Source organism: Sitophilus oryzae, unplaced genomic scaffold, assembly GCF_002938485.1.
Source record: "Sitophilus oryzae breed Bouriz unplaced genomic scaffold, Soryzae_2.0 scaffold_177_pilon_pilon, whole genome shotgun sequence".
In the NCBI taxonomy this organism is placed as follows: Eukaryota; Metazoa; Arthropoda; class Insecta; order Coleoptera; family Curculionidae; genus Sitophilus; species Sitophilus oryzae.
Genome location: NW_022146479.1, coordinates 8,035,593 through 8,057,221, shown reverse-complemented (window position 1 = coordinate 8,057,221; position 21,629 = coordinate 8,035,593). Strand labels below are relative to the sequence as shown.

Genomic DNA, 21,629 nt, shown 5'->3' with positions numbered 1-21,629 from the left:
TTATTTAAAACAGTTTTATCTAAAGATAGTGTAAAACCTTTAATCTTTTTACGATCCAAAGAAAAAATGTAGTAGGAAATATTTATTTGTTTTATCCTGTTTCAGCCATGGATCAGGTATGGTGTGTGGTTTTGGAACACGTTAAATAATGTTTATCTGAAAGTTCGTTCTTTTAATGATATAGGGTGTACCATACAAAAAAATATATACCTATAATTCTAAAACTGTAAAATAAATAGATCTCTTTGTTCCAGAAACAAGATGAAGTGTCACAAAAATCGGCAGAAAAGGAAAATTCAAGATCGAATTGGGACAGTCCAGTTGAATTTGTCCTTTCCTGCTTGAATTATGCCATAGGCTTGGGAAATGTGTGGAGATTTCCATATTTATGTTACAGCAATGGAGGTGGTAAGTATTTTTATTTTGTCAAATTATGTACAAGATATTTAGGAATATTGATTTGGTGTTTTTGTTTGAGTGTACATTTCTTTTTCAGGTGCCTTTCTGCTGGCTTACTTCATTATGCTTGTTCTAATGGGAACGCCGATATTTCTCCTGGAATTGCTTATAGGTCAATATTCTGGATTAGGGCCAGATATGGCTTTCAGGCATATAGCTCCCATTTTTACTGGCTTAGGATATTGCTGTCTTTTGGTCGTATTCTTCATCACCGTCTATTACATGATGATAGTCTCTTGGACTATATTCTATTTTTTCGCTTCATTTACCAAAGATTTAGGATATGGACGATGCAATCACGAATTTAATACTTTAGGTAATATGCTACATGTAATGTATATTTCTCTATAAGATAATTTGTTTTTAACTGGTTAACTGGTTGAAAAATATGTTCTAGCTTAATGTACTAGAAATATATAGAGCTTTTATAACTTACAAGAATAGCCAAGCTTCGGGAAACTTTTAGTTCGTTCAATTAATCTTGAAATATGTCCCAGACCAAAGAGTAATGGCGATCTATATCGAAAGTCGGGCATCCAAGACTAATATGAACTTTAATTTTCAACAGCTAGTCCTTCATAACGTAAAACTCTCTACTTCTATTACTTTTGATTATCTTTTGTTTAAAAAAAACCTCAAAAACCGTTTATTGTTTAGTTGAACGTAACTAACTTTACTAGGCCGGACAAAAACACTATTAAAAAGCTTGTTTTTCATGTTTTGGAAAAAAAATCTGCCGGTAAATCAGCCATTACCACGAGTTGTTCACGATTACTCTGTTTTAATGGCTACGTGCTGATAAATTGAAATAGGCTGTATATAAACGCATAAAAAATTCAAAAATTGTTTTCTGTATTTTTTTCCATCGCTACAATGGAAGGGTTTGTTTAGGTTGTTATAGTGCTTTAGAGGAAGCGAGATGCTCAATGAACGAAACATGGTACGCCAAAGATTGTATGAATACAGAAGAACTTTGCCAGGGATTTGGTATGGTTGATGCTACTAACAGAACCTATTGTTACAATGGTACCGCGGATGTCTCTATTTATAATTTGGTCAACAGGACTTTAGCTAGTTCAGAGTACTTTAGGTAGGTCATCCATTCTCATCAAGCCATCTGAAATGTTTCTCATTTTGAAATATATTTTGCTTTATCCACAATACCGTATGTCAATACTTTTAATGGAGATATCGTGAGAAAAAGAATAAAAGGAAACGAAAAAAAACGGAAACATTCAAATGGACCCTCAAGGGTTTTACTGTTAGGTCTTTGCATCCAGATCCTTAGTAATACTCCTGGGGTAAACGTAGTAAAAATGGACGCTCTATAATAAAATAGAAACCAAATTCCAGAAAATATTCCTGCAAATCAATAAAGAAACGTTCTTTAGATTTGCTATTTTTTTTATAATATGTTATACAATACTTAAATATTAATAACTTTAAATCATTCCAGGAATGTTAAAAAATCTACTATATTTGCTAAATTATATTATTTGTATTATCAAAGTGTTTAATCAAATGTTAATAACATATTAATCTCAATATAATATATTATTAATCAATAAGGATAACAGTATCAATGACAACTATCTTTTATATATTTTAATTGTGATTAACAAACGATCAAGTTTCATGACTTAACATTTTCTTAACAACGAGAGAAAGATTAGATCTACAGATAAATTAAATATATCTAGATTTGCACAAAAGTAAAGTATGTAATAGTAAATATATTTAAAGAATTTTCGTGAGCATATATAGTTTAATATATTAGCATTATATAGTTAATTAGGTTGTTTTAGATATATTTTTCATTCCCTTTAGTAAACAGAACTGGAAAAACTCACTCATTTTTTCCTTTTATATAGAGAATATGTTTTGGGTATTGGAGATGCGACATGGGAGAATTTTGGGGGCATGAGATGGGAAATTTTTGGCTGTTTGATATTCTCCTGGGTGGTCTGCTATCTGGCCGTACTCAAGGGCGTAAAGACATCGGGAAAAGTTGTCTATTTTACCGTATTGTTTCCCTATTTCATTCTGACCGCCCTCGTTATCCAAGGAGCCATATTGCCAGGAGCCAAAGACGGCATTTTACTTTACCTAAGACCTGATTGGAATAAACTAACGGATGTTAATCTGTGGGCTTCCGCCGCATCCCAAACGTTCTATTCTTTTGGCATTGGTAAGTGTAGCAGTGCTTATTTTTACATAATGTAACACTCTTTTTTTGTCAATTTAAAAGTTTTATATTTTTTATGTATCAACTTTAATTCGTAATATCATTTTTTCTAAAGTTTAATCTGGCCTGTTACATAGAGTTAATCAAAGGGTTATTTTTACCCTATCTTTAAAACGTCCTGTACAATAATTTCATGTCAACAAATGCCTTGGTTAATTTTTAAGAGCGAAGTGTTCTTTACCATATTACATTTTAAAATGTCCTAATGTCATATTAAAGCCGCATTAGATACTCTGTACTATATTAAATTTAATTAAAAACGTTAAAGAATAAAGATCGAGTCTTGGTTATATAAACAGAAATAACAATAACAGAACTAACGATATTAAAGAAGGCATAACTGTAATAACTATGTATATAAACAGAAAAAACTTGTAAAAATATTCTTATACTTTGTATTTTTGTATTGCCTCCCCTGGCTGCTATAACTGCCTGTAGACGTCGTCGGTTCATTGTCAGTAAGGCTGCAAATATTGCGTTATGTTTTTCCATTTTTGTTCAAGATCCAAGAGAGTTCACTTAATGAAGCTGGAGCCTACAACCTCTAAGCCTCCTGCCAATGAGTTTACTCACCAAATTATTACACAGAGAATTTTAGGGTAAAAAATAACCTTTAAATTAACCCTGTTTAATAAGCCAAATACTAAAGTTTATAAAAAACTGAGTTTACGAATTAAAGTTTATATAATTGTACACAGTTCACTAAAAATTTCATGAAAATAGGATTAAAAATAAAAAATGTAACACTTTAAATTTGACGAAAAAAAATATGCGTTGCGTTTTATTGGTATCTGAGTGTATAAATAATCAGAACATATAAATAAATAAACTCCTAGAATTACTAAACATTTTTGTCTGGTGGAAACGTTTTCTTTTGTAGGACTTCAGCAAAGGCAAGCAAACATAAATGTGTTGCCAAAATTAGAAACCTCATCATAAATACAACGCGACAGAAACTTATACCTATAACCGCTTCTTTTGTTATGCATATTGAGTTCCTTTCTTCATCAGACATATACGCATATAGGGTTTCAGAAAAATAAATCACTTCCATGACTTAGATTTTCTTTTTAATAAAAAAATTTACAGTAATTCAAAAAATCTTTATATTCTTTCCCGTTTTTTTCAGCTTGCGGTTCTCTAATAACGCTAGCCTCCTACAACAATTTCAAGAACAACTGCATTAGGGACGCTGTAATTGTCAGTTTTACCAACGCCTTCACGTCAGTGTACGCAGGGTTTGCGATCTTTTCCATGTTAGGCTACCTGGCCAATCAGATGGATTTGCCAGTCGAAGAAGTAGCCGATGCCGGACCTGGCCTAGCATTTATAGCATATCCGGAAGCTATATTAAGGCTCCCCGCTTCGACCGTTTGGTCACTCATGTTCTTTTTCATGCTGTTTATTCTTGGATTGGGCACGCAATTCGCCGGTGTCGAAGCTATAAGCTGCAGTATTATGGATAAGTATGTTTACAAGGTTTTACCACATTTTAGAAGTGTTACACTTTGAGTTTCTTTAAATCTAATTGTCTAGTACTTTATTTGTTTAATTAAAACTATTAACTATTGAATAAAAAGACTAAGGAAGAAGCCCAATACTATTTTTATATTCATAGAGTATAAATCTGGAATGATATTGTGTCTCAGTGTCTGTGTGAATCTTAGATAAAGGCTATTTTATTTTTTTAAAGTTAAAATCGCTATCAATTGCCAAATTTATTGTTGCAAGGTTTCTTTAGCATTTTTATTCAATGTTACTGACGGAGATTTACAGAAATTTGAACTATATAACTTTGTAGCTTCTTTTTAGATAAACATATTTGTTTTAATTAAGAGGTAAAGTAAATATTTTATGAAAATGGTGCTTATGAAACATAATTAGAAAGTTAGGAATTACGTTTAATTTTCTGTACAAAATAAACTGGATAGGTTTGAATATATTTATCCAGAGTTAATACTACAGAGCATTATACAAAATCATAATTATTGAGGTGTGAAATTGGCTTCTATATAACTGCAAATACAGCAACTTCTGTAGCTATACTTTGAGTATTTTGCTTTGCGAAACTAAATATATAAAATTTATTTTAATCATCTTAGATGCTTCTATTTTCCCGGGAAATAGGCGAAACAAATTTTAGCTCTAGAAATCTATAATCTTTTTTAGGTGGACGCATCTGAGACAGTACAAATCTTATATCAATTTAATTATATGCACCGTTTGCTTCATACTCGCCATCCCTATGTGTTTCTCCGGTGGAGTATATTTATTTACCCTTATGGAGTGGAACACAGCATCCTGGGCTATAATGTTGATAGGTTTCGCGGAGGTTGTAGCCATATCATGGTGCTACGGCTGTCTCAAATTTATCGGTCACATGACCCACATGGAGATGAGCATGAGGGCACTATGGAAGGGTTATTGGTGGACGTCTTGGGTTATCGTAACACCCGTAACTCTTTTGGTGCGAACCTTAAAATACATTTTTAATTGATTTAAAATAATAATATGGCAAATTTAAGGGAATTTTTGTATTCCAAATGGTGGATTACTCGCCAGCTTCGTACGAGGGCTACGTATTTCCCGTGTGGGCCGATGTTTTGGGTCTCTTAATCGGACTAACTACGTTGGTGCCCTTTATTTTCGGTTTAGTTTATGTTTTCTGGAGGACGGAACATGTAAGCCATTTGCTAGAGGGGGGCATTAGAATAATGAGCTAAACGGTTGTGTACTTTCAGCGGGGAAAAGCTTTGTTCCAGAACACTACAAAATGGGGAGCGCAAGGAGCAGTTGCGGACAGTCAATGGTCTCTCACACCGAAAGAGGGCACGGAATAACTTGTCCATGGCGTAGTTTTGTAAATAAAAATCTTTAGAAAAGTGTTTTATTTATTTCGAGACCGTTTAACTCCAGTAATCCAATTTTTCTTATTTAATTTTAACCTTTACAAGAAGTTTAAGCATTTTTTATCACTTTTTAAAAAATTTTAAAAAATTCCAAACGTAGAGTAATTTCTGGTAGCATGGAATTCAATTTTGATTTTCCCATATAAAATATCAAATTTGGAAGCAAATAGCTAGCAATTTTATTTAAGATACTTTCCCGTAAGAGTTGGATAACAATGGAGGTATGGATAACAATGGAGGGTAATATAGGATGAGCTAAATAATGAGTTAAATAAACGGTAAACAAAATTTACCTCAATGTGTCAAGTTTGGTATTTCTTTATGAGCCAATTCTTTACAAATGACACATTCCACCTTCTTTGTTGCGACTCATTACGAAGTGGTAATATTTCATATTTCCCCCAATACCTGTTGCATATTATTAAAATTTAAGTCGAAGCAGTTAACTAAATACATAATAAATATTTTGTTTAGCCTGGTTTAACTAAGTAATCGAAATGATTTCCTATTAAAGTTTTAAAAACTAGTGTTTTCGATTTGTTTCTTTTCTTGTTTTTTTCGATCATGTGAACTGTAGTTTATATATTAATGGTCTTTTAGTTATTAGACCATAGATGGGACATATTGTTTTGAAAATATAAGGAATCCCATATTACCCTGTATATTTCATATTACCCGAATTTACTCTATCTATAATATGTATAAATTTCATAAAATCATGCCTTTTTTTCAATTGTACTGGCGCATCAAAAATTTAATCAGTTTTTTTCTGCTAAGAAAGTTTAATGTAAACAAAGAAGAGTTGAAAATTTTGAATTTTCTTTGGAATATTAATAAATACGAAAACTTTTAACGAAGCTTTGCATAAAATATTCTTCTGTCGTTGCAGAAGTTAAATAACGAGATCTCAATTAAACGACAAAATATAATTATTTTCTTTCTTATAGGTACTTTGTTTTTTGCTTAATTTCTTTTGTACTAGTAAGCAATTTGTTTAAAGAAATTAGAGATGGTGAATTAGGATAAATTTATTCAAGCAAATAGTACTTCAGAGAGATACACATAAAGTCATTAGGTTGTATGGTAGTATAAAATAGCCTTTTATATAGCTGTAAATAGAGCTCCTTTTGTGTTTAACGCACCCTGGGGAAAGTTCAGATGGAATTTTTAGAAAACAATCTAGTTTCGGTGTAATCCATGTTTACGAACATGAATTTTCTAGGTTTTATTATGGTGTTTCGAACAGCGAAACATTACTTCAAACTTTATATGTTCCTTCAGCAAAATGGCTTATTTATAACTGAGCATTCTTTTATTAATTCCTCGGATTTTTGATATATCCAACGTTATTTAATATTTCTAAAGGGTAAACAGTACGGTTTTGCTTTTTATTATCGGTTTAAATTGAATAAATACCTTCTGAATTATATTTGCGCCAGTATGTTGTGAAACTTAAGACCTTTTGCACGAATTAAAATTTTTGATGCTGTTGAACAAAAAGTATCAGATTTTATTATAGCTTTCGGATATTTCGCTTATATAAATATGTTTATGCGTATTGAGTTTTTAGAGCAAACAGAAACATTGTTGGCTCAATTCATCATTCTTTTAGGGTTTTTTTTATAAAAATCGACTTTTTGATTTTTAAAAAGTTAAGTTGGTGTGTTGGTAGTGCACAATACAGAAATATTTCTAGCAGGCTCTACGTTAAATCACTAAAATATGGTGTGGGTCCTATGCCCAGAACCTGAGATATAGTAAATTAAAATTAATATAATAAAATTAGGATTCTGAATTTCAAAGAAAAAACTATGAGCGTGCGAATAACCAAATGAATTTTAATTTTCGGAAGTTACCTAATATAAAATATATAACCTGGATAATCCCCTATATAACCTCGTTTGTAATGCGCTCACGTCCCGTTATGATTAACAAAATATATACATAAATAAATTATTATAACGGCAACTATATAATTAACAAGAAAGCGTGAAGGCACGTCTATGATCCTTAAAGGGTACGTGTACACGATGACGCCTATCGCGTGGCGGAGGAACAAAAACCTTTTGACCTTTTGCCTTAACCAGATAGAGGAGATGCAAAAAAAGATAATGCCGCAGAATATATTTGGTAGACGAAATTTGGGGGAATGCGTGGAGCAATTATCGACAGAAACGACTGAAAAAAGATAAGACCACAGGAGAAACCTAACGATTCAGTCAATTTGTGACAATTTTACACTAGCATATCGATTTTTTTGGCCCGCTTTAATATATAATGCCAGCGCTCACTGTCCCACTATTATCTACACAATCCGATTGTACGAAAGCTTAAAAACGAAATAAAAATATGTTACGATCATAATTTAACATTACTTTTATAGTCATTCGATAAAACTAGACATAAAAATAAAACTCCTATTTAGAACATAAGCTTAAACAAAATTATACTAATGGCAAACTCAAAATGAATACTCTGTATACGCGTAAAGTAGTAGCAAATTATAAATGAATGGACCTTAGTTAAAGTAAAATATGGTAGCGTTTAAATAAAGGTTAAATACCCTTTCTTCAGAGACTAACTACACAAATTGTTTTAGTAAATTCATAAGCCTCAAGTGGAGGGCATTTACTAAGATTAATGATGTCCATTTTTTCTAAAGTTCCTATCTAGTGGTCAGTGAATTAAGGACTAGTTTTTACAACAAATAACGTAAATTCCCGAGTAGCTTTTTATATGTTTTTTACGAAAACAATTCCATCTTTAATTGAATTGTTACGTATACTACCTTCTTTTATTGTATTGATTTTATCCAGTTTCTTAACTGAACTTGGAAGAATTCACATATTTTTACATTTAATAAGAAATGCAATAAAAATAAGAACATTAAGTTTTAAAAATATCTTTAAAGTTCTGTTCCAACGTCTTCTTTAATCCTTTTTTTCCATCTTTTTTAGTATATTGCGTTAGCAAGATTAAAATTGTGTAGCTTTACTTTAGGTTTCTTTAAGAAAGACAGTCCAAGTAGCCTGGTTTAAGTAAATAAAGTAATTAAGCTACAATAACGTACGTTTTCCTGGAACTCCTGGAAATATGTTTTATTTTGAAAAAGGAACAGATTAGATAATCTCATTTTATTTTATTATGTCTCGTATAATATTTAAGTCAATATTACATGAGAGTATAAACTCAAAAATAAACAGACTCTGTTATTTTTAGAGTCCGGAGAGTAAAAATAAAAGAGCCAGTTTTAAAAATATCTCTCTCTTTACAGCACACGTGAAGAGTTAATTTTTAAACTTTTATTTTGCAAGCGTGCCTTCCCTGCTTCTCCGTTCACAACTTGGAAATGTAACTTGTATTTTGTGCTTGGTATATTTATTAGTTCAAAAACATTTAATAAACATTTCGCTCAAAACCGGAATGCGTCGAAAAGTTTTTCTACGGAATTCCGAAGTCATTGTTCGTAGGCTCTCTTTATCTAGCAAGTTATTTTAGCAACTATGGAATAAGTTAGAAATTTAAACAGCAACAGTTGGTCTTTTGTTCGCATGCCATGCTTTAAACAAGCAAACACCAACACAACAAATTGTTTATTAGATTTCACAATAATAATACAACAAGAATCTAGTTTTTGTACTTAAGGTAAATGTATTTACTCAGCAAAATTGGTAATTTTTTTACCCCATCCATTTCCAACTTATTGCCTAAAAACTATTAAAAACGAAAACTACCCCTATTGTAAGGGTTGAAGAGGAATAAAACTACCATAAATCGATGCGTTTTTTGCCACTGAAGCAAATGGCAGCTCAATCAAGTAGATAGCCCCATCAGTTCCGTATTTATCTTCATAAAACTATACTACCCCAGAAATCCGGACAAATGCACTCTGAAATCCGGACAAAATCCAGACGTCGCAAAAAAGAAACTACAAATTTATTTATGAACTTTTATAGTACGCAAATAATAACCCCGGAATCAACAAAATATAAACGAAAATACTAAAACTTATTAATAATATTAATAAAAATATATATCAAAATCACAGGGTGTTTTCTCACCCGCTTTTGATAATTTACTTGTAATAAAATGGTAAACCATGTCGAATTTTGCTTGGATGGTAGTAGGTAATTATTTATGTATCAATTAACTTTAGTGTATAAGATAAATAAAATTGTTTAATTAATTTATAACAATTATACCAAGATATCTCTATCAGGATATAAGGTTTTGGCAGCAAATCATTTTTTTGTTAGTCTTCTGAGGTAGATTTGTAAAATGTACCTACCATATTGTACCACTCATATGCATCCTAAATGTTATATTTATGTTATTATTCATTAATTAGAGATATATATTCATTCAAATCAAATGAAGTGGTGTAAATTAGTCTTCCAGCTGTTTTATTTTTTAATCTTGATTTACTAGATATTTAGATATATATCATGAAATATATTAGCTCTATTTTTTCTTTCCTTTAACTGAAAAGAAATCGATGGAATTTATGTATAGCCAAGGCTGTTAGAATAAAAAACTCATGAGCATTCGTCGATATTAGCGTCTGTGCCGGGTCGAACACTAACCAAATATTTTTAATTATTACTTTGTAGCAAGTGTTACTGTTTTAATCTTTCTGGGTCATGCGTTCGTAAGCATTCGTTGCGAGGTCTGATATGCAAATATATACGGAACTCTAGTGTTTGTACTACCATAAATTCTTAAGGGCATGAAAAAACACAAGCGGAAACAGAATATGCATAGTTTATTTTTGATTTTATCTCTCTAAAGGCTAATTTCATTGTTAAAATAAGATGGTGAATGTTTTGTTGTTGAATCCGCTAACATTTTTTACAATATTTTGCAATATTTAGATTAATATAAATTCAATAAAGTCAGTATATTTCAGGAATTAGATTGATTAAAAATACCTCTGTATGCCATCATCATTTTCAGCATATTCAACAAGATTTGATTCTGTTGACATCTATTACCTGGTTTTTTTTGTCGTATCCACTCTATTCTTGTACGGTCTTTCTTGTTTATTGCCAGCATATTTCGTTCCATTGAGCGTTTACGACCTGTAGTTTTCTTATAATGTCGGTTTTAAATGTCCAGGTTTCCCATGGGTCATGAGTGGTAGTATACATTGGTCGAATGTTGGTCTTCTCTCTATGTATATATTATAGTATAATTTAATTAATGTATATTCGTTGATATAAATGGTGGTAAAAATATTCGTTATACTTCGAAAAATCCGACTCGTTGTGGTATAAATGAATCACTAATTAATGTAATTAAATGTAAAATAATTGCTCCGAAATTCATAAAATATCAGTGAAATAACCCGATGCCACAGGAGTTTAGTTGCAGGTATCGATTCTGATGGGGACTGTCTACTAATTTATTTATTATATCCCCTCCAACCCAGTGTTTACTACATTTTTAATAACAACAACTACTCGTCTAGGGTATTTTTTTGCCCCAAGTTGTCAAATATCCCGAACTAATAATTTAAATAACTTGAAAGCTGGAAAACTAGCTGAAAGACCAAATAAACAATTTCTATCAGCTTTATTCGATTAATTATTATTTTAATAACAAATTAGAAAATCAATATGAGTGTGATAAATCGACACGATGATGTGAGTACTTCGTTTAAATAATCTTGTTTAAAGTAAAAAAGTGGTTGGATAGATTTTATTAAGCGAAAATGCTGAACGGATAAACATTACATAAATCTATAAACTGAAATATTGGATACTAAACTTATAGCGGACAATGTAAATATGACTGCTCTCTAAAGGTAGCCACACACAGGTTTTTTTCTCAATTCAAAACATCGATTGTCTACTGGTTTTGGTGGGAAAGTTATTAGTCTTTGAGTGTTTTATTTTATTTTTTGTAAGGACTTCTTGAATTAGTTTTTTAACGTCAGCTTTTGTAGCATTCGACTCAATCTCTTTCAGTTTTTCTGCCAATCTTGCACTATCTGGCATCTTTTTTATTCATATCGTAGCATTTTTTACACTTTTTTTTACACGTACTAAATTATTATACGATAGGTAATAGGATACCACTGACAACCAGAGGCAGGTGTATAATGAGATCAAACTGAGGAAATGGAGGTGGATTAGTCACGCATTAAGGCTAAGCGGCAACAACATCGCTTGTAGAGCTATTGAGTGGAACCCACAAGGCAGTAGACGTGGTCGTCCAAGACACACATGGCAAAGAACAATCAAAAAGAAGATTGAAGTAGTAAATCGATCATGGCGAGATAAAGATTAGCCTAACAGAAATGAGGATTTATGGATCATAACCAACCAGAGGCAGGTGTATAATGAGATCAAACTGAGGAAATGGAGGTGGATTAGTCACGCATTAAGGCTAAGCGGCAACAACATCACTTGTAGAGCTATTGAGTGGAACCCACAAGGCAGTAGAAGTGGTCGTCCAAGACACACATGGCAAAGAACAATCAAAAAGAAGATTGAAGTAGTAAATCGATCATGGCGAGATAAAGATTAGCCTAGCAGAAATTAGGATTTATGGATCATAACCAACCAGAGGCAGGTGTATAATGAGATCAAACTGAGGAAATGGAGGTGGATTAGTCAGGCATTAAGGCTAAGCGGCAACATCGCTTGTAGAGCTATTGAGTGGAACCTACAAGGCAGTAGAAGTGGTCGTCCAAGACACACATGGCAAAGAACAATCAAAAAGAAGATTGAAGTAGTAAATCGATCATGGCGAGATAAAGATTAGCCTAGCAGAAATGAGGATGGATCATAACCAACCAGAGGCAGGTGTATAATGAGATCAAACTGAGGAAATGGAGGTGGATTAGTCACGCATTAAGGCTAAGCGGCAGCAACATCGCTGGTAGAGCTATTGAGTGGAACCCACAAGGCAGTAGAAGTGGTCGTCCAAGACACACGTGGCAAAGAACAGTCAAAAAAGAGATCGAAACAGTAAACCGATCATGGTGAGATGTCAAATAAATTGCAAACAACCGAACCCGCTGGAGAGCAATTATTGAAGCCCTTTGCTCCAAGTAGGAGTAAGGACAATATGAATGACTACCACACTCTTATAATTTACGCGCAGTCCAGGCCTTGAAGAAATACTGAAAAATGAATCCCAAGAAGAATCATTATAAAAAACGGTATATGAAAAGCTATACAGTTCTGTTGGTTTTCTTACGAAATAAAGAACAAAAATATCTTATCGCAGGAAGTGAGACCATATTTTAGGTATTAAGAAAAGAATGTCAGTTAGCTGAAAAAAGTTAAAGGAGCTTGTGTTAAAGAGAAACAAAAGAAAAAGTGTATAAACCAGCAAGTCTCGAAACCAACAAGAAAGAAATCTTTTGTCGTGCAAATTTAAGTGAAATGAACTTTAACATCCAACTAACAAAGTGTATTTTAAAAAGATAGAAAGATTTACATTAGTCTACATACTACGTAGTCTCTATAAACAAACATCTTTAGTTGTTATTATTAGAAATGCACATTTACGACTATTTTAAATGACATGAATATGAGTCGGTAATTACCGTCCATTAACATCGAAAGCAAACGAAAAATGTGATAGGATGGAAATGGCAGATAGCCAAGAGCTCTCTAAAAAATTAAAATTGATTTACAACTGATCTGCGAGCAATTTTTTACATAAATAAGAAAAATCTTCGGAATAAAAACAAGCTTTGTTTACACTTCCATACCAGACAGGTTTATTTTATCGTCTATGTGCGTTTGACAATAAGTTAATATTCCGAAAAATGCGCAAAAGAAATATGTATCCACAATGTTCTCTAACTCGTATCGATTAAATAATTTTACCTTTCTGTATTAATTTATACCTAGCCACATTTGTTTCTGGACTTTGCGTCATTTAAATTACCGCTATTAAATACTGGAATATTTTAATTCCCTCTGGATGCTAGGAATAAAGATAATATACATTTTTATATTCTGAATTTATAATAGATACTTCTTTTTTAGATATAGATTTTTCCTGTATTATTAGTGTTATAAAGTGAGACCAAAAAATAAACGAAAGATGAAGAGATATATATGGGCTCTTAAGATTAATTATATCTGAACTGGAAATGATCTATCGATTTCCTCAATATTGAAATGTTTCGTAGAAAATTATTCTGTGGAAATTAGCTCTGGGTATTTTATGCTAATTTGAAATTGCAAACTAAAGCTGTCAGCCATTTCCATTTATAATATCGTTAACTCAATGAAATAAACTAAAACAGAAATTTCTTTTTTTTTTTAATACATTTTTCGTTCTGGTTGAAAAAGAAAAATGGGTTTAAAGAAAAGTTTAGAAGCAATCATTCCTTCTCTGGTAGCTGTGGAAAAAACATTTTAAATATTAATTTCTCAAATTTTCTTTTTCGTATACTTTTATTGACAGCGGCAACAAAAGCCTTTTTGTACATTAAAAATGCAGTAGCAGGGCAATATTCTTCAAGATTTGCATAAAAATTCTTTCGTAGACATAAATAAGCTTTTATATGGCGATTAAATCAATATATACGGTGCAGCCAACTGAGAAATTTATATTCAAAGATAAAAGGCATTAGAATAACGAACTGTACAAGATCATAGAATTGCATGTTGTCTGAGGATCATGTTTCAAACATGTTCGATTTTTTCGAGGGCACGCTAAATAATAAACTAAAATTCTACTACAGTGCATAAACTATTAGTATTAAAAGTAAGATTCTTGGTGGAGATTAGTCATCGCCATATTTTTTTCAGTTATAACGAAAATACCGTTCTAGCCCTTCGTGCAGGAATAACTTTAATTTAGATAAAACAGCTAGATTAGGGACGACTCGCATTTTCTGTCATACATCGGACATCGTTTTATATTTTTATTATTTTATTATTTTAATTTTATCTGTCCTTAATACTCGTCGGGGAGCCACAATGAGTCTTAAGAAAAGGTTCTGCCATCGATCAACTATTTATTTATTCTAAATTTAGTCTGCATTCATTCATCAGAATCAATTTTTAATATTCATAACTCTTTAGTATTTGTGTAATGAATATTTAAACATTTTATTACCCAAACAAAACTTTTTTTATTATTTATTTTTGTTATTTCCTCTGATTTTTGGTAACAACTAAAATAAGACATAAACAAAAAAATCTTCAATATATTATTTTTTAATTATTTGTTAGACTACACCACTATTAAGTTAAATGATATCGATCATCAATCAATTGGCTTTCTCAAGCTAAATTTAGTCTTCGCTGTTGAGAATCAATTTTTAATATTTATACCTGATTAATATTTTGTAGAAGAATGGATATTTTGTTAGCAGAAAAAAAAACTTTTGTTTTCTAGCTCATTTAAAAGAACGTTTTGCTAACTTGTAGCAAATAGTTGTACTTAATCTAATAGTTAAATTAACTAGCAAGGAGGTTTATGTTCTTCGTGCATGTTTCCGAAATTTGCCGTATTAGACATTTTACAACCATTTCAGTTATAGCTAAATCATAAAATTTTATAGGCCTATAAAACTGAGTAGCTTAATCAAACAGATTATTTACAATTAGGTTTCTTTGTTTACAAGTTTACTTATTTACTGAATTAAATTCAATTCGATAAAAAAACACGATAGAATAATGAACAGTCTCAAAAAAAGAATAATTTAGGTTTATTACAATTGAATCGATACATCATTTTTTTAAATTAAATTCAATTTATTATTAAAATTCATTAAGAATTAAATTCATTATTTTAAAAATAAAAAATCAATCTCCATTGTTTTTTTTTCTGAACTAAGTTTATTAATGTGCCATAATTTTTATAACTGCAAAATAAAACACTAATTTACCACAATACACCAAAACACTACTTATGCACGTGAGCGCGTTCCGCTAACCATGTTACCAAAGGTTCCAACCTTCAACTCTAATAATACCATATGATCGAATAAAAACGGCGTCAACGATGGCTATGAAATGAAGATCGCTGTCATTTTATATGTAAAATTATATGGGAAATGTCATCGATCGTCATTTCCAAGCCAACTGGACACCGTTTTTTTTTTCGATCATACGGTATTTACTTTATATTATGATACACAAATTTTGAAAATATATATTTTCTTACGTATTCATTTAAGCTTTTAGGGACCAATATATTTTCAAAGTACTATACATATATATAATACATAATAATTTTGCCGTTATGTTTACTAGTCTAGTTTTCTAAGAATCCTGAAGGAGTTAAAAATTCGAACCAGAATTAACAAATTAAATTTAATTTTTTATTAAAAAAGATATGACAGGCTTTATTACTGTTCTAAGCAACTTAAAAATGTGTAAAAATTACCCAAAAATAAATAGTTTTAGTTTAGTTTAGTTTGCAAATAAAAATTAACTTTTAACCTTTTAATTAGTTACGAACGACAGTAAAAGAAGAAAATTTAAGCTATCATAGTCTTATGAGTACTTCGAAAAGAAAATAAATAAAACAAAACTATTTTGTCTTCAAAGCATCTCACTGTATATAGTCATATAATAGGATGTTTCAAGTTAGACTATCGATCCCACATCCATTTTGTTTACTTGAGTATTTTCTAGTGTCGTATCATAGCCTTGGTCCTTCTCAAGTCTTGAATAACAAGCTCTAGTTTATCTTATTTCTGATATAAAGCTCCTAGCTTGTTAAGGAAATATTGTGGTACTTTCAGATATGCATAAAAATAATAATCTTGTTAAATATTTGCATTTTTTCTTAAACAAACTTTTAAATTTCTTTTTTTTAGTCGTAATATTTCTGACCTTTTAATTCTTTGTTCTTTTGTCTCAACTCAGTGGGAAAAAATAAACATTGAAATCCTATTTTAGTCTGACGTAGAAAAATAACACATTCATCATCACCCATGTAATGGGTGACGTATTCGTGACGTCAGGGACCGTATAAAACGATTTTTATATTTATTTAGATGCTTTATGCGTTAGGAAACTATGGGGGTTGATTTTGTGCTATTCTAAATAGGTTTATTTCATACTATTTTATTTAGAATATTGTATTATAAATCGATCTCGTAAAATATTATTAAAGAGAAAAAATAATCAAAAATCATTTTACTTGAAGCGTTCGACAGGAAGCATCAGGAAGATTCAAATAAATTTCGACTTTTCTGATATTTGAGGCGACATTTCCACGGCTGTGCAGGATGATAAAAAGTAATTTTCTTGTCACGGAGTGAAAACAAAAAAAACAGATGCCATTATTCCATTTTTTTGTCCCACCTAACTAAAAATCGTTAGTGTGGCAGGATTTTCTCCCATAAAACTGCATTTTCAGTTTTAAGTTAAATTAGTTTTGTTTCATATTGCCATGCTCCCCGTTTTATATTCGGATTTTTTGCACATTGTAATAAAAACTGCGCTTTTTACGTACCTATAATATAAAACGTGTAGACCGGTATAAAATAAGAATGTCTATTAAATCCTCTGATAAAGCTTCAACGAGCTTCTTACATAAAAAATGTGAATATTAAAGGATTTATTAATGAATGAATAGTGCATTGTGGATATAAATTGCTCATTTAATTGGCCTCAGGCTGTATACTGAAATTTAATAGGATGGAGTTAAATAGATAATCCTCAAAATACCGGTAAAACAGCCCTTGGCATTTTCAAAGCCCTTTTAGTTTTGTTTTATCTTATTTTTGGACCGACAGAGTTCTATAATTTAATTAATACTGAAAATATTCTAGCAGTAGCTATGGAAAATAAATGTTTATATTTCCATACAATTTTTTTTAATTTAAATTTGTATTTTTTAATATAATTTTTGTTTCAAACATCCTAAAAAATGATAAAAGGGAATCATATCGTCTTTTTAGTTGAAACTTTTATAATTGGGTTTCTCTATAAAACTTTAAAACGTTTGAGCAGTTTGAAAATCTGTATATTACTTATTACTTATACAAAGTTCGTGGTTGGATTTCTTTGGAAACTTTGAAATTTTTGATAGTCTTTGAATTTTTACGAAGTACGTAGTTCTTAATTAGATTTTCTATTTTTAGTTCCAGGAGTGTACTTATATAGAACTTGCCCTTTAGGCCAATATTGCACGTAATATTTTTCGAGAAAAGGTATAGGGTTAGATTATTATAGCTATTATTTTTTAACTATTACAATTTTAATTTCCTCTAATCAAAATATGTATAGCCATAAGATACCAAATTTATAATTTGAATAATTTACTAATATTTTTTTTCTTTATAATTATATACGGTTACAATACCAGTGTATATACAGGATGAGTCTTAAATAAGCGCATGCTTTTAGAGGTGGTATATTTCGATCCCATGAACGTCTATGAGATTTTCGCAAAAAATGTTGAAAATTTTGTATTTTACCATTAATTTTTTAGATTGTTTTTTAAGTTTCAATTAAAAAAAATATTATCTTGAAGATACGGCAACGTATTAAAAATAATTGAGTAAAATGTCCAGTAGTTAAGACAGTATATTTTTTGCATACATTTTTAAAGTAAAGTAACAAATATTTTGGATTTAAATAATGGAAAATCTGTGTGAGTTTAAAAAAACTCACACTCGGTAATAATAATATAATAAGTAGTATTTTCGGTAGTTCTTATACTCCCTATATAATTTGGACATTTGTGTTTTCCAGGGATATTTTACTTAAGGGCAAAATTTAGAGGCTAATTGAGAAACTCTGTTTCAGGGGTTAATTTTGTTTAGTCCTAAAAAATATACAAACACCAGTTTAATTACAGGAATTGGAAAAACATCAACAGACTATCAAAGCATTGACTCTAATGATTTTTATATTATCTCTTTTTTATAATGTATATATTTATTTACTTTGTAGTTCGAAAAGTAGTCGATATAGTACACATTTAACTACAATAAAACATGGTAAGCTTCAATATCGACTATGATTTAAGTTAAGTTTTAGTTAAATATAAAAAAGTTTAATTTTATATTAACATAGTTTTGTACTCGTATGTTAATGCAGTTTAAAAATTTGAATGTTTACATTCTTGCAGTAACAAATGTTATTAGTCCTTAGATCATAGTTTGAAAATGCATGTTTCTTTGTGTTGTGCGGTACAACAATTATAATCTGGCGACACAAATAATTGCAGATTTATGGGTAATAAATAATGTTAGTGAAATATGAGGTTATAAAACTGCGCGAAAGTGGTGGGGATAGGCCCATTGAAGTTGACACGTGACCACTTGGAAAAAGTTTTCCAAGTTGTCAACTGGCTCCGGGGTGTAGTTGACGCGACTATTTTCGTAAAAACAGGGAAAAATACATGGAATTTACCTTTATTCATGATGTTTGTTACTGTTAAGTGCGGGGGTTCCCCTGCCGAGGCGGTCGACTGGCACTGCAAAGGATCGCAACATGTCAGAAAGTTGTCATGTTCGGGCGAGAAAAAAATAGCACGGGCGTTGAAGAAAGAAGACGATTTTTTTGTCGGCCGCGAAAATTGAACCGCTCTGTTACCGAATCCACGACTAGACTACACACGCTCGTAGTTCCGACGCCGGTATACGGCACCGCGACGCCTTTTGCGCCGCCTCAATTGCGATGCCAGTGCCGTAGGACTCCCTCAGGATCAGGACGTTGCACTGGATAATTCCATTATCCCGCGGGCCAACCGGAATTTCCACTTTTTGTTTGTTCCTCTCCGAAGATCTTCGTCTAAGGGTGTCGACGAAAGCCACCAAAAGGACTATCCTAACTTTATGGGGAGCGCAAGAGATTCTTCTTTAATCCAGACTCGGTTTTCGCCGTGTGTTTCTTTGGTAGATCAGTTACAACAGTGTTTAACAATCTTTGGTAACAAAGTGCACAATGGCATTATCATAATACTTCTTCAGGATCAGAACGTTACACTGGATACTTCCATTTTCCCGCAGATTAACCGGAATTTCCACTTTTGTTAATTCCTCACCGAAAACCTTCATCTACGGGTGTCGACAAAAGGAATTTCCACTTTTTGCTTGTTCCTTGCCGAAAATATTCTACGGGTGTGAATAAAAGCCACCAAAAGGACTATTCTAACTTTATTGACAGTGAAATCCATTTTCCTTCAATCACGACTCTGTTTTCGCTATGTGTTTCTTTGGTAGATCCCTTACAACAGTGTGTAACAACCTTTGGTAAAAAAGTGCACAATGGCATTATCATAGTATATCTTCAGGATCAGAACGTTACACTGGATAATTCCGATTTCACGCAGATTAACCGGAATTTCCACTTTTTGCTTGTTCCTCGCTGAAAATATTCAGCTCCGGGTGTGGATAAAAGCCACCAAAAGGACTCTCCTAACTTTATTGACAGCGAAAGAGATTCTACTTCAATCAAGACTCGGTTTTCTCCGTGTGTTTCTTTGGTCGATCAGTTACAACAGTGTATAACAACCTTTGGTAAAAAAGTGCAGAAAAAGTTTTACGGCATTGTCATAGTACATCTTCAGGATCAGAACGTTACACTGGATAATTCCAATTTCCCACAGATTAACCGGAATTTCTCCTTTTTGTTTGTTCCTCGCCGAAAATCTTTATCTACGGGTGTCGATAAATGCCACTAAAAGGACTATCCTAACTTTATTGACAGCGAAAGAGAGTCTTCTTCAATGAAGACTCGGTTTTCGCCATGTGTTTCTTTAGTCGATCAGTTACAACAGTGTGTAATCAGTGTGTATCATAGTACATCTTCAGGATCAGAAGGTTACACTGGATAATTCCAATTTCCCGCAGATTAACCGGAATTTCCACTTTTTGCTTGTTCCTCGCCGAAAATATTCATCTACGGGTGTGAATAAAAGCCACCAAAAGGACTATCCCTAACTTTATTGACAGCGAAAGAGATTCTTCTTAAATGCAGACTCAAGATGTTAACCTTTGGCAACACTGTGCGCGGTAACATTATCATAAGACCTTTTCAGGATCAGGATAATATGTCTATTTTCCCACATATTTACCGAAATTTTAACTTTTATTTGTTCCTCTCCAAAGATCTTCTTGCCAATAGGTCTCGTTAAATGCGACAAACAAGACTATCCTAACTTTATTGAGAGTTTCGTGAAAAAAATTCGCCGTAGTTGCTGGGAAACAGCTTGATCTCCAAAATTCCTTAGTGAAATATTTCAAAAGAAAAATATTGTTTTTCCAGCTACTACTTTGCTTCCTAGTAAAGTCTTTGTATAACTAAACTAACAACGGTGTAACAACTTGAATAACTAAAAGGAACAAAGCATGTGATGTATTATCATTTTAAATTAGTTGCCAGTTACCAATATCTTTGGAAGGAAATTTTCACGTAGAAACTTGAATAAATCGTATGTAAATATAGGCAGAGTATGTGATGTAAATTTCTTAAAACTACTTTAAGACAGATTAAACTTACAACATGAAACTTACCAGGGAAATATTGCTGATCTCCAAGAAATGTGTCAGCTGTTTTAAACTTCAAAGCTCATACATACATACAGTAAAATAAGTTTCTGAGTATGTGGGTATATCAGAAAATACATAACTGTATACATATGCCATAGTTGTGTATTTTAAAAATTAATATTTGGAAGCTCTAATAAAATTAAATAAAAGACACTGAATCTTTAGAATATTGATTTAGTTTAGAAGGTGCTAATATAGCTAAGCTGTGTAATTTATTTTAAAATCTAATCCTTACAATGGTTGTTGATCAGGCAAAAAGCCTGTTATGCTGTTAAAGCCCTTCTGGCATTTTCCTAAGCCCGGCTAGACAGAAAACTTATTGCATTTCTGATTTCGTCCAATTACCAGTGCAACGATTCCAAGTTTTGTGTCTAGCAACAAGGAAATATCCTTTTTTCATTCTCGCTTGATAAAAAATCTTATTTTAAAATTTAATCTAGAATGTCCTGGCTATGTTAAAAACACTAATTCTCTTAATCAAGGAACCTTGGAAAAATAGATTTGATCGTCTAATGCTTTTAATGTCTAGTCC

At 31.6% G+C, this 21,629-nt stretch overlaps 2 protein-coding genes across 5 annotated transcripts in view; one reads left to right on the top strand and one right to left on the bottom strand.

Moving 5' to 3' along the window:
• The window catches only part of LOC115882318 (small conductance calcium-activated potassium channel protein), an 84,070-nt gene extending 64,935 nt beyond the window's left edge, over positions 1-19,135 (bottom strand). For all 4 annotated transcript variants that reach the window (XM_030900319.1, XM_030900315.1, XM_030900316.1 and 1 more), the window contains exon 1: positions 18,957-19,135. The gene's annotated coding sequence lies outside the window, so the exon portion shown is untranslated. The remainder of the gene's footprint in view (positions 1-18,956) is intronic.
• On the top strand, positions 95-5,585 carry LOC115882319 (sodium- and chloride-dependent glycine transporter 1-like). Its single transcript, XM_030900320.1, has 9 exons — positions 95-116; positions 255-408; positions 497-775; positions 1,351-1,549; positions 2,331-2,647; positions 3,834-4,170; positions 4,874-5,171; positions 5,230-5,385; positions 5,446-5,585. The coding sequence occupies exons 1-9, from the start codon at positions 108-110 to the stop codon at positions 5,542-5,544; spliced, it is 1,848 nt and encodes a 615-aa protein (XP_030756180.1). The 5' UTR covers positions 95-107; the 3' UTR covers positions 5,545-5,585.
• Positions 19,136-21,629: the final 2,494 nt, after the last annotated feature.